The sequence below is a fragment of the Thalassophryne amazonica genome, chromosome 1 (genome assembly GCF_902500255.1).
Source record: "Thalassophryne amazonica chromosome 1, fThaAma1.1, whole genome shotgun sequence".
Taxonomy (NCBI): Eukaryota; Metazoa; Chordata; class Actinopteri; order Batrachoidiformes; family Batrachoididae; genus Thalassophryne; species Thalassophryne amazonica.
In genome coordinates, this window is record NC_047103.1 from 163,153,253 (window position 1) to 163,166,041 (window position 12,789).

Here is a 12,789-nt window from a genome sequence, read left to right on the forward strand (position 1 = left end):
GCAAAACCAAAAGTGTTGCGTTTATATTTTTGTTGAGTATATTATTCTTGGAGTCAAATCAAACACAATCACTTAGAGAAAAAAAAAAAATGACTGAATCGCCACAGGTAGAAGATGAATATGTTCACTCAGTTTACTTACTTTGGTGCAAATAAACAAATTAGATGATTAATATCTGTAAGTGCAGACTACTTTGTAATTATAGTAGTCTTGTGCTGACATTTGCTTTAAAACTGCAAATTACAAAGTGATTCCATGATTTTCTTTTTTCCTACTCATCTGGAAAACATGACAAAGCCACAAAGTTTCAGCTACTGAACAAAAACTGTATATTTAAGATTTGTTGAGCTGCTTGAAAGGAAGTTGGAAAAACATCCTCTACATGTGGTGAATCCATCGTTTTTTGTTTTTTTGGACACTGACACCATCCCGTTCCGACAAACAAACAGCACCAGGACACGTTTTCCCGCTTCAGCAGCCTGGACTTTAAACAGCGACTGACTTTTATTTGAATTTAAATAATCTGGAACATTTCACAGCTATAGAGGCCTACACAGTAAGCAAAACAAAGTCTAATCTTTGTCCACGTGAAGAACTACACCACAGGGTAGCTCGAGATGGTCTGTGGTCTTCCAAATAAGGACCGCATGGGGAGGAGGAGGCTGAAGTCAAAGAAGCAAAATTGACAACTGTCAAACTAAAGGAAGAAGATGAAAACTTGAACTCATTTGGCTTCAGAGATGATTTTCATGCAGAATCACCGCGATTCTTTCTGAAGGTAGAAGCAAAACCAAATGATCATGCTTTAAAAATGGCAAAAAGTTCTCTGTGTCCATGCTGAATGTCTCAAACTGTAGGGTTTCTTCTTCTTCTTCTTTAATATATGGTGATATTAATGTAATTACTTTGGAAATGTTTTTAGGAATGCTGCTGCTCCTCCTCCTGATCACAGCGGACTGTCCCAGACTTAGGACAGAACAGCGTGCGTGTTCTTCGCACCAACCAGGTTGTCAGCACTGACGGACCTCCTCAAGCCTAGCCTGTTGAGGTCCTTGTACTTGTCCTCGCACAGCCTGGAGATGGCCTGCAGACAAAAATCATACACACAACACTCTCATAATCCACAACTGACCACTCAGCTGTGGAGTAGAGCTTTAACAATATATCGGCCGATATGAGAATATCATAAACAAATCTGTTTCATGTTATTTTTGCCGACATGAAAACTTTTATTTTACAAAATAAACAATGCAGAAAAACACTTTGGCTGCTGGAAATGGTGTAATTGGGTAGTTTGTCCAGCAGAGGGTGCTTACACAATGTTGTTAAGCATGGTTGGGACCCCATTACCCTTTGGTTCTACAACCCCTGGCAAAAATTATGGAATCACCGGCCTCGGAGGATGTTCATTCAGTTGTTTAATTTCGTAGAAAAAAAGCAGATCACAGACATGACACAAAACTAAAGTCATTTCAAATGGCAACTTTCTGGCTTTAAGAAACACTATAAGAAATCAGGAAAAAAAATTGTGGCAGTCAGTAACAGTTACTTTTTTAGACCAAGCAGAGGGAAAAAAAAAATATGGACTCACTCAATTCTGAGGAAAAAATTATGTAATCATGAAAAACAAAAGAACGCTCCAACACATCACTAGTATTTTGTTGCACCACCTCTGGCTTTTATAACAGCTTGCAGTCTCTGAGGCATGGACTTAAGTGATAAACAGTACTCTTCATCAATCTGGCTCCAACTTTCTCTGATTGCTGTTGCCAGATCAGCTTTGCAGGTTGGAGCCTTGTCATGGACCATTTTCTTCAACTTCCACCAAAGATTTTCAATTGGATTAAGATCCGGACTATTTGCAGGCCATGACATTGACCCTATGTGTCTTTTTGCAAGGAATGTTTTCACAGTTTTTGCTCTATGGCAAGATGCATTATCATCTTGAAAAATGATTTCATCATCCCCAAACATCCTTCTAATTGATGGGATAAGAAAAGTGTCCAAAATATCAACGTAAACTTGTGCATTTATTGATGATATAATGACAGCCATCTCCCCAGTGCCTTTACCTGACATGCAGCCCCATATCATCAATGACTGTGGAAATTTACATGTTCTCTTCAGGCAGTCATCTTTATAAATCTCATTGGAACAGCACCAAACAAAAGTTCCAGCATCATCACCTTGCCCAAAGCAGATTCAAGATTCATCACTGAATATGACTTTCATCCAGTCATCCACAGTCCACAATTGCTTTTCCTTAGCCCATTGTAACCTTGTTTTTTTCTGTTTAGGTGTTAATGATGGCTTTCGTTTAGCTTTTCTGTATGTAAATCCCATTTCCTTTAGGCGGTTTCTTACAGTTCAGTCACAGACGTTGACTCGTTTCCTCCCATTCGTTCCTCATTTGTTTTGTTGTGCATTTTCGATTTTTGAGACATATTGTTTTAAGTTTTCTGTCTTGACGCTTTGATGTCTTCCTTGGTCTACCAGTATGTTTGCCTTTAACAACCTTCCCATGTTTGTATTTGGTCCAGAGTTTAGACAGAGTCTGACTGTGAACAACCAACATCTTCTGCAACATTGCGTGATGATTTACTCTCTTTTAAGAGTTTGATAATCCTCTCCTTTGTTTCAATTGGCATCTCTTGTGTTGGAGCCATGATTCATGTCAGTCCACTTGGTGCAACAGCTCTCCAAGGTGTGATCACTCCTTTTTAGATGCAGACTAACGAACAGATCTGATTTGATGCAGGTGTTAGTTTTGGGGATGAAAATTTACAGGGTGATTCCATAATTTATTCCTCAGAATTGAGTGAGTCCATATTTTTTTCCCTCTGCTTGGTCTAAAAAAGTAACCGTTACTGACTGCCACAATTATTTTTGCTGATTTCTTATAGTGTTTCTTAAAGCCAGAAAGTTGCCATTTGAAATGACTTTAGTTTTGTGTCATGTCTGTGATCTGCTTTTTTCCTACAAAATTAAACAACTGAATGAACATCCTCCGAGGCCGGTGATTCCATAATTATTGCCAGGGGTTGTATTACTACAAGAGACAGAAAGGGCCCAAAGTAGATGAGAAGTCTATTTTATGCAAATGTTGAACGATGCAAAACCACCAACCGTCAATCCAAAGTAAAGGCAGCGTGGCATCCTGTATGCTGGTCGGATGTTGGTTATATTTAAGCTTCAATTACATTTCTATGTCATAATGGTTTGAAAATGAAGCGTTAGGAATCATTGCAATTTTTTTTAAATGTATATTGACAGATATATTGGTAACGTAAATTTTTTTACTCCCTAAAGTCTGTATCGTATCAGCCTTGACAAAAATCCGTATCAGTCGAGTTCTACTCAAGAATACCATTAAAAACTTCATAACAACAGTCCTCAAAACCATCAATGTACAGCTGGTTTACAGACTGACTGAGGGTTTGACTCACCTCCAGTTTTTGGGCTCTCTTGTTGCTGAGCGGCTCCAGGGGGAAGCTGAGGTTGTTGTCATCAGCTAGCGAGCGCAGGTCGAAGTAGTACTTGGCGTAAACACTGGCTGGGACGTTGATGTTGAACTGGAGAAGCTCCAGAAAGTGACGCTCCATCTCGTTCCTGTCAAGGTATTTGACAGAGTGCCACCAAATGAAAAAAAAACAAAACAAAACACCGAAGCAAAAAAAATTTGCCTTTTGTTATCATTTTTTATTAGAAAAAGAAAAGGCAAAGAGAATAGATTTTACAATCTCAAAATCAGTGTGCACATTGACATGTGGAATAATGTCACTTTGCCTCAATCCTGACTAGTCTCCCAGTTCCTGCTGCTGAAAAACACCCCCAAAGCATGATGCTGCCACCACCATGCTTCACTGTAGGGATGGAACCTGGTTTCCTCCAAACATGATCACACCAAACAGTCCAATCTTTGTCTCATCAGTTTGTTTCTCATTGTCTGAGAGTCCTTCGGGTGCCTTTTGTCAAACTCCAGACTGGCTGCCATGTGCCTTTTACTAAAGAGTGGCTTCTGTCTGGCCACTCTACCATATAGGCCTGATTGGTGGATTGCTGCAGAGATGGTTGTCCTTCTGGAAACTTCTCCTCTCTCCACAGAGGAATGCTGGAGCTCTGACAGAGTGACCATCGGGTTCTTGGTCACCTCCCTGACTAAGGCCCTTCTCCCAAGATGGTTCAGTTTAGACGGTTTGCCTGCAAAAGGAAGAGTCCTGGTGGATCTGAACCTCTTCCATTTATGGATGATGGCGGCCACTGTGCTCATTGGATCTTCAAAGCAGCAGAAATGTTTCTGTACCCTTCCCCAGATTTGTGCCTTGAGACAATCCTGTCTCAGAGGCCTACAGACAATTCCTTTGACTTCATGCTCGATTTGTGCTCTGTCAACTGTGGGACCTTATATGTAGACAGGTATATGTCTTTCCAAATCATGTCCAATCAACTGAATTTACCCCAGGTGGACTCCAATTAAGTTGTAGAAACATCTCAAGGATGATCAGTGGAAACAGGATGCAGCTGAGCTCAATTTTGAGCTTCACAACAAAGGCTGTACATACTTATGGACGTGATTTCTTAGTTTGTCATTTTTAATAAATTTGCAAAAAAACAAAAAACAAAAAAAAAAACAAGAAACTTTTTTCATGTTGTCATTCTGGGGTGTTGTGAGTAGAATTTTGAGGGGAAAAAAATGCATTTACTCCATTTTGGAAAAAGGCTGTAACATAAAAAAAAATGTGGAACAAGTGAAACACGATGAACACTTTCCATATGCACTGTATCTGCTTTAGTTCAAGTGTTTTCTCAAACAAACACTCGGAGCTCATCCTCACCAGCACGGGGTACAGCCCTGGCTCCTGGGACAGGAACTCTTTTGGATTTTCCTTTAATTCACATTATTTTCAAATAAAAGCATTTACTTTCTTTTCTTTAAGATTTGAAAGACTTTTTCCAAGACTATGTGTTAAGAAAGGACAGTTGTGTTACAGATGACTCAATGTGGTATGTTAGAGACGGTCAGAAAAAAAAAAATGCAATAAAGCTTGCGGACAGAGAGAATGTAACACCAAGAACTCTACTCTCAATTAGAACACGTGGGGGAGAAAGAACCAAACATCAACAATAACAAAAAAAAAAAAAAAAAAAAAAAAACATGCTGGCATTGGACATGGAGCCTTATTACTATTGATTATCCAGTCAGTCAATTATTATGACTTTATCCAACATGTGCACTTCTAATTTTGGCAAACACACAGCAGACAACTCCCCACTCAGTGGCAACCTCTAAAGGGAAGGGGGTTGGGAACCAGGGTTGCAACAGTTTAAAGTATCAAAGTACAAATAGTTCTACAGATTTTTGCTCAGATTGTCCAACAGTTTTAAATATTCTGCATGTTTCACACTGCTGTAGGAAGTGTGTGTGTGTAGGAGTAAAAACATATTCAAATTGTTGTGTTATGTTCCTGTTGCACCTTATGCTTTACATATACGGTGTGTGTCAACAGTCTTGTAAAAAGAAAGCGACATCTTTTCAAAAGATCAATCTTGTAGAACTTGAGGCTGTAGGTGTAGAGTGGGGCGGTGACGGCTCACAGCAGAAGACGCTAACGCTAACAGTGTAATAATAATTTACTGCAAAATAACAAGGGTCTCTTCAAGAGCTGCTTTAGGGAAGCCAAACTTTAACCTTTTATTCAACATCGTGACTCAGTTCTATGCATCCTGTTGCTCATCGTCATGTTTCTCCACTGTGATGCGCCATGCTGTAGAGCGTCGTTAAACCCGTACTTACATGTCCTCCACGGTGATATCTTTGAGGATCTGGCAGTAGTCGACGTTCCACACAGCCTGGTCGTCCCAGACCTTGGAGGCCAACAGGATCGCGCCAAGAACAATACGCTTCCAGTTGCATGGACAGATGTCCATCTCCGCGTAAGTCAGCAGCCTTTCCAGGTACACCTACCAGACAGCAACCGCCAGTTCACAGGAAGCGTACACAAACCCATCAGTCAAAGATTAGAAATTTAACTCGTCTCATCGGCCAGCAAACTCGCCCCTAATGTTTATCCGGTGTCGGCGTCTCACCAGTGTGACGATGGCGCACTCGGCAGTGAGCTGTGCAGAGCTGAAGAGCGTTTGTATGAAGCGGTAGATGAGTTTGTGTTCAGGGTCCACCACCGAGTAGTTGTCTGGAACCTTCTCTCTCTGCCGGGAAGAGCGCCACCATGAGTCAGTGAAAACAGAACACGTGGTAAAAAAAGAGGCGACTTTATTGATCTGAGGATCAACTCACGGAGAGAGGATGCATCTTCTCATCAAATATGTCCAGTGAGCGGTTTGAATCTCTGCAGGAACAAAACATCAACAGGATGAAGGTAAATGAGCACAACGTCAATCTGACTCTAAATGCTGAAACAGAAATATGGCATCAAAAACCATGTTTAAATGTGAGAGTTTGGCAAAACTATGGGAAAACTGAGGCAACTGGTGTGATTTCTGGAGATTAATAAAGCCCCAAAATATCTGTTTTTGGTTTCTTCAACAGCCAACTTCTCAGGTCAGGTTTGGGATCAGGAGTTGGTGCAGCATTAATTAAACACAGCCACAGATTTGGTGAAACTGTAAAAGTCTGATTCATGAATTTTTTTTTAATCCAGATTATAACTTTTAAGGAGCAGGTTTGACAAATTGTCCACAACATTAAACACTTTTGCAATAACGTGGATATGTGGGCGTGTCCTTGGATTTGTATTTTTCCAGTTGCTGGATCCTCAGCACTGAGGCACCTGTGCACTGGATCATACTCAGGGAAGCAAACCAACATGACTATCGTGTCATAAGTGATGTTCTCTCACATAAGTGCTACACCTCCCAAAGTAACAATCCATTTGACATAAAAGCAATAAAAAGTTGATTGCCAATGACGGAGCCCATCATTGGCAACCAACTTGCAACAGGGTTCCTACAACTTAAGTAAGATCCATTTCAGACTTTTCTTTTTAAAGCTAGGGTAGGTAACTCTGTTCAGAAACACTTTTTGTTATGTTGGGTGAAATGATCTGTCTATCCTAACAGTCATCAATACATTATTATTCAGAAAAAGTAACAAAAAAAAAAAATCAGACGTTTGTAGCAGCTGTAGGATCGATAAAACTCCAACCAATATAAGCCCCGCCGTCTGCTCTCAAAAAACTGTACAGTCGAAACTACCACTTCCATCAGACTGTGCAATGTCAGATTAATCATTTTCTGCGCAAAATGGCCGTTAAAAATGGCTGTAATCACTTCCTGAATCACACAGGACCGCTCCAGCCATTCGCACGCGCACACCTAACAAGCTGCAGAAAGCATTTTGAAACGTCTAAAAAGGTAATTATTTGTCATGTTTACATTGTCATGATTTGGTAAAACAATTGTGTGTTCTTTTCTTCTTGTGTGCAGCTGTTAAAGTGTGTTTATAACAGATTTAACTTCCTGTTAAAATCGTTAAGATGAGCTGCGCTCTGATTCCATCCGCTGACACCACTGGCTCTGCTCACATCTTCTTTACTCCACTTGACGAGCTGAAATGTTCAAAAAAATCTTTACGCATAAATGTCATGCTATGTTGTGCAATCTAATCATCAACACGATGTGAAGCTTGTCAAGTGGAGTAAAGAAGTGAGACAAGAAGCAGGTTACACCACGTGTTTTTAGACTGGCTCCTCCAATAACATTATGTAGCCTGTGGTGATGTTTGTGTTCAAAATCAATATTGCACCATCTAATTTCATTTTTGTCCCAGGTGAAAAGATGATGCCCCCCAAAAAGATTTAAAAATAGAGCCAGGTTGAAATTTAAAATCAGATTTCTTTTTTAAACTTGCATCATTTAGACCTGACTTTGGGATAAAAGAGCAGATTATGTAAAATGATTGCATAAATCAGCCAGAATTTCCTTCTTTTTTTTTTTCTCGGAGAACATAAAAAAGGGAACAAGCACTTTTTTATTTTTTATAAACAGCCACTTTCAGTGTCTGATGTCGAGGAGATGGCATCTTACTAAGTCAATAAATGACAAACAGGTCCTACCTGTTTTTAATGTGATAGTAAATGGCCAACGCAACGCTGCAACACAAAGAAAGAACAATTAATAATTTTATCATTCTCCACCCAATGACAGCCCCCGTCTCATGCTACCTACTTCATATAATTACTTCACATCTGTACTTTTCCTGAATGGGACATGAGATCAAGTTTTGTAACGATAACTGAAGGACTAGCTTGATATTTTTAAGTCAACATTCACTTCAGAGAAATTACACACTTAATTGATGCAAACCAAAAGCTTGCAGCAGTTCCCTGTTAGTGATAATCAAATATGTTTTGGGGCAAAAAAAACCTAAAGGAAAGCAATGAAATATGAAAAATGAAAAGACAAAAAAGGATGCAGTGGCGTACCATTTGACGGTGCTCTTCAGGTTGGGCTGGCTGACTGTGCTATCATCAAGAAATATTGTCGAGCAGGAACTGTACTTTTTTGTCAGAAGTCCCGGGGACATCTGAGGAAAAACAGGTAACATTTAAGGAGCTGCAGACAAAATTAAAGAAACAAAGATCTAAAGAGAACGATTCAAATTTACATCAAAATCTATTGTAGCGATTTAAAGCGGGCGTATCAGTGCTTTTGGCACAAATCTGACACCATACAGTCAGTGTATAGGATTTAGTGTCATCTAGTGGTGAGGTTGCAGATTACAAGATTCTGTCTCTGGTCCAGATTTTGTGTCCCCTCATATTTTTGCTTCTTTGGTGACAGGGATTCATGCTGCCTTACCTTCTCTTGTAATTAATAATATGTAAGATCATCAATTTCACAAAAATTACCTCTCAAACTCATTAGTTTCCACTAACAACCAGTAGACAGTGTACAGGGGAGCAATCACTGAGTCCTCTTTTCATGTTACTTCAGTTTCCTGCTGTGACGTTAAATGCAAAAGGAGGACTAAGTATTTCCCTTCTGGGCTCCTGCACAAACATGGTGAATGCAGCATGGCGGCCTCCCGCTCATATCTAGATGTGAAGGGTTCATTCTAAACTTATGACAACACACTGATTTATTGTTGTGGGTAATTATCCATTAATGCACAGATGTTGTATTCCATTTCTGTGAATAAACACCCCTAAATCCTACACACTGTGACTTTAAAGAAGCAAGTCAGTAGTCAGTGAAAGAAGTTACCATTTAACCTGGAAATAACAAGAAACTGCAGAACTTACATGATTTAGGTAACTGCTTTTCCGTTTCTCTCGCACTGATTTAGGGTGGGAAAAAAAAGACATCAGAAGATTAGTAGATTCAGACATGTCGCCTTGTTGTAGCGGCGAAACCATTCATCAATTTATTTAATAATAATAAAAAAAATTATTGCTAAATGTAATTGTTCTGCAAATATATTCCCACTTTAGGAAAAAAATAACACTCACTTGAATGTAGCAATTTTTCATTTTAATTTTGCTGTGTTTTACAATCTCAGGTAAACTTTTCATAACAATTTGCACAAGTTGAATTATATTTAAATATCATCAGGTACTTTCCTTTTCACGTTTACAGTTGAGGAGAAAAAATAATAATCCAGCTTTAGTTTTGCCTAAAGTGATACTTTTAAACAAAAAGACCACTAAAGTGATGAAACATCAAAGTACAAAATAGCATTAATCCTATTTTAATTTTGACTTATGTTTTCTTAAAGAGGAGTTATTTTCTTGAAAATTCATTAACAAGACATTTTGTTTGTCTCACTTCTCAAGTGTGAGGATTTTTACCTTTTTCACATCATTGAAGAAAGTGTGTCTGTGTGCATAAAATATTTAAAACTGAAGGAGACGCAAGTTTAAACAACTCTGAAAATGTTTGAAACTCCTTTAAACCAAACTGATATTGAACTGATATTTTTAAAAAGTTCTAAACCAGTTGTGAAAATATTTAAAGGGGATTTAATGCGCTAAAAGATTTTTTTTTTCTTTCAAAATTTTACATTAAGGACAGACTATTTTAAAGTGAATGTTAATCCATATGAATGGGATCTTTCAAACCAGGTATTGGCTGTTTGAATAGTCTAAAGCAGTCTGAGACCAGTGGAAAACTTATTTAAATTGGATTTAAAGTGGTTAAACCTGTAAAATTTGCTTAGACAAAATCCTGTGACAGTTTGGTGGAGTAAATGATAAATTGTAAAAGATGACCAATGGACAATGTAAATAAAATAAATGAATTAAAAAGGTGCCTGTCTGTTACATTAAGGTTTTATCTTTTAGGTACAGAAAAACACCGACCATCTGTCTGAGACTTGTTCAGGAACAGGGTGCTGGCTCTCGGGTGGTCTGATGGGTTGGCTTCCTGGGCCAGTTCTGCAGGAGGCAAACATGAAAAATGATGATGTGGCTGCACAAAGAATTAAAAGTTCTCAACATGCTTACATGACTAGAAATAACAGGCATGAATCAAATAAAAAATCCGTGTGATTCATTAAGCTGGATATATAGTTGTTATTTCAGCGGACCACCACAGCGTCTTTTTAGCTTTCAATTTTAGGATGCTCTTTCCAATCAAATGAGCTGTGCTTGAATCTCAGCACTTTTATGTGTCCCCCCACTTATATGGGGCCAACTCAAAAAATTAAGTAATATTTGTACTTTTGAGGGTTACAGATGGTTTACATCTTGTGGTATGTGATGCTTTGCTTTTTAAGTTTATTTTTTAAGTTTCCTAGGTAATGTAACACTGCACATGCATTTTAAAACACAAATCACTCCTGTAATCATACTTCCAGGTCATCAATAAACCTGTCTTTATCAATACGCTTTATGCTGAATGTGATGTGCAGCCAATGCCACGCATAAACAACTGTACATGAAAAAAGAGAACTTGTTAAAGAGAACTTGTTTGAGGCCTTAAAAGTGGAGATCACATGCAAAAAGCAATGAAACTACTAATTATTCAAGTGATTAGAAGATTATTACCATCAGATTTAGCTGACAGTCTTCACTTAAAAATGTTAAGAAAAGATGTACAGAAGGAACATTAAGAATGTATGTAGACGAGCAAGGTTCACAGACAGATTTATGTATGTATGTATGTATATATATGTGATAGTTTATACTGTTGTTTTAATTATTTATGTTTATTTATTTTTAGGCACTGGGTGGGTATTGGCCTGTAAATATCTTGGATTTATGTGGTGATGTAATTAACTTGCCATTTATTTTACTATATGAATAGTGAGAAGGGGGTAGGAGTTTATAAGCGTTTACTCCTTCCTAAGCATTGTTTCTTGGTTGACATTTTTATTGTGGAGTTTTTTTTCTTTTTAGTGTTTTCTTTGTTTGAAATTCATTCATTGTTGGGTGACCTGCTATCTGTGGCCGATAGCAGTCTTGTGGTCTTCACTCACCATCAGGCAGCTCTCGGTCGCTGATGTGCTGCAGGTAGGTCCCGGTGTCTTCGCTCAGGTCCTCAGTGGTTGTGATGGGACACTCGTCCAGCTCCACTTGCCTCCTGTGGATTTTGGGACTATCTCCCGGAGAGATGCAGCACGACACTGATGCTCCCATCGCTTACTTACAACTGTCCTGCTACAACACCTGGCACAGCTTCCCATACAAGTGAGGAGGAACCAGTCCCTAGTCTAGAGGAACCAGTCCCTAATGTGATGCCAAGTGCAGCTGATCCTTCAACAGCTCATACTGACTGTCCAAACAGATACCCGGCGATGACTAACTGCACGTCAGAAGGACTCAGTATTGGAATCAGCAGTGCAGCGTGTTTTATGGCTGCAAAGTGACAACTGCAGCTTTGCTTTGACCTGCACAGTACAATGAGATCAGCCAGCAGAGGATGAACACGACAGCTGACATACTCGGGACCGTGAGGGCACACCGTAACATACAAATACACACTGCACTTGTGCGCACAACAGTCCACAACAACTCATTTTACGAATAATAACACGAACAATAACATCAAGTCTTCTCTATCCTCCTCCATGGCTAGCTGGCTAATACTAGCTTCCGCAGCTCAGTCCATCTTTCGCTTTGGCAGCATGACTCCTTAAGCTCAACGTCTCAGCTACAATTGCAGGTGTTTCGACCAAACTAACATGGAAAATCGCTAAACTAAAAAGCGATAATAATGATTAATGACACAGCAATGTGGCGTTGTTAGTCATTTAAAACAACAGTCACCGTTATCTTAAGAAGACTCGCCTTTGGCTGTCTTCTTCCCTCCTTCGATTGGCGGGTGGCAACCATCACCTTAGGGTCATACCGCCACCTACTGTACCGGATGTGTCAATGGTGTGAGTTAAGCGCACATAAAAAAAATAGCAATAAAACAAAAATAACAACGATAATAATAAACGAAGCACCAAAGTTGGAACTACCTATCCAGATGAACACAACGCCTACACTATATTATAAAACCCCGTTCTCTTCACAAAGCCCATCAGTGCAACCCTTTGGCTGTCAAATCTGACGACGCAGTATAGAGACAACTTCCTGCTTAACTGTATTTCAAAATAAAACACATCAAAGTGTGATTTTGTTCACTTTATTGTGTCACCCATGTATTTTTAATGTATTTACAATTATATTATGTACTTACATTGATTTTACTAAATAAAATCAATCAAGTGCTGAATAGCTAAAGGTTTTTATGCAAGATGCGCAAAAAATAATAACACTAAAAACATCTGCATGAAGTTAGTACAATCGTCTTAGACACATTCAACACATTGACAAACTTATTTTT

At 38.9% G+C, this 12,789-nt stretch overlaps 1 protein-coding gene across 1 annotated transcript; it reads right to left on the minus strand.

Moving 5' to 3' along the window:
- Positions 1-485: 485 nt before the first annotated feature.
- LOC117517321 (cyclin-Y-like protein 1) lies at positions 486-12,260 on the minus strand. Its single transcript, XM_034178315.1, has 10 exons — positions 11,435-12,260; positions 10,317-10,391; positions 9,261-9,295; positions 8,442-8,542; positions 8,073-8,108; positions 6,296-6,347; positions 6,088-6,207; positions 5,795-5,961; positions 3,447-3,609; positions 486-1,084 (listed from the first exon to the last, which is right to left on the minus strand). The coding sequence occupies exons 1-10, from the start codon at positions 11,592-11,594 to the stop codon at positions 968-970; spliced, it is 1,026 nt and encodes a 341-aa protein (XP_034034206.1). The 5' UTR covers positions 11,595-12,260; the 3' UTR covers positions 486-967.
- Positions 12,261-12,789: the final 529 nt, after the last annotated feature.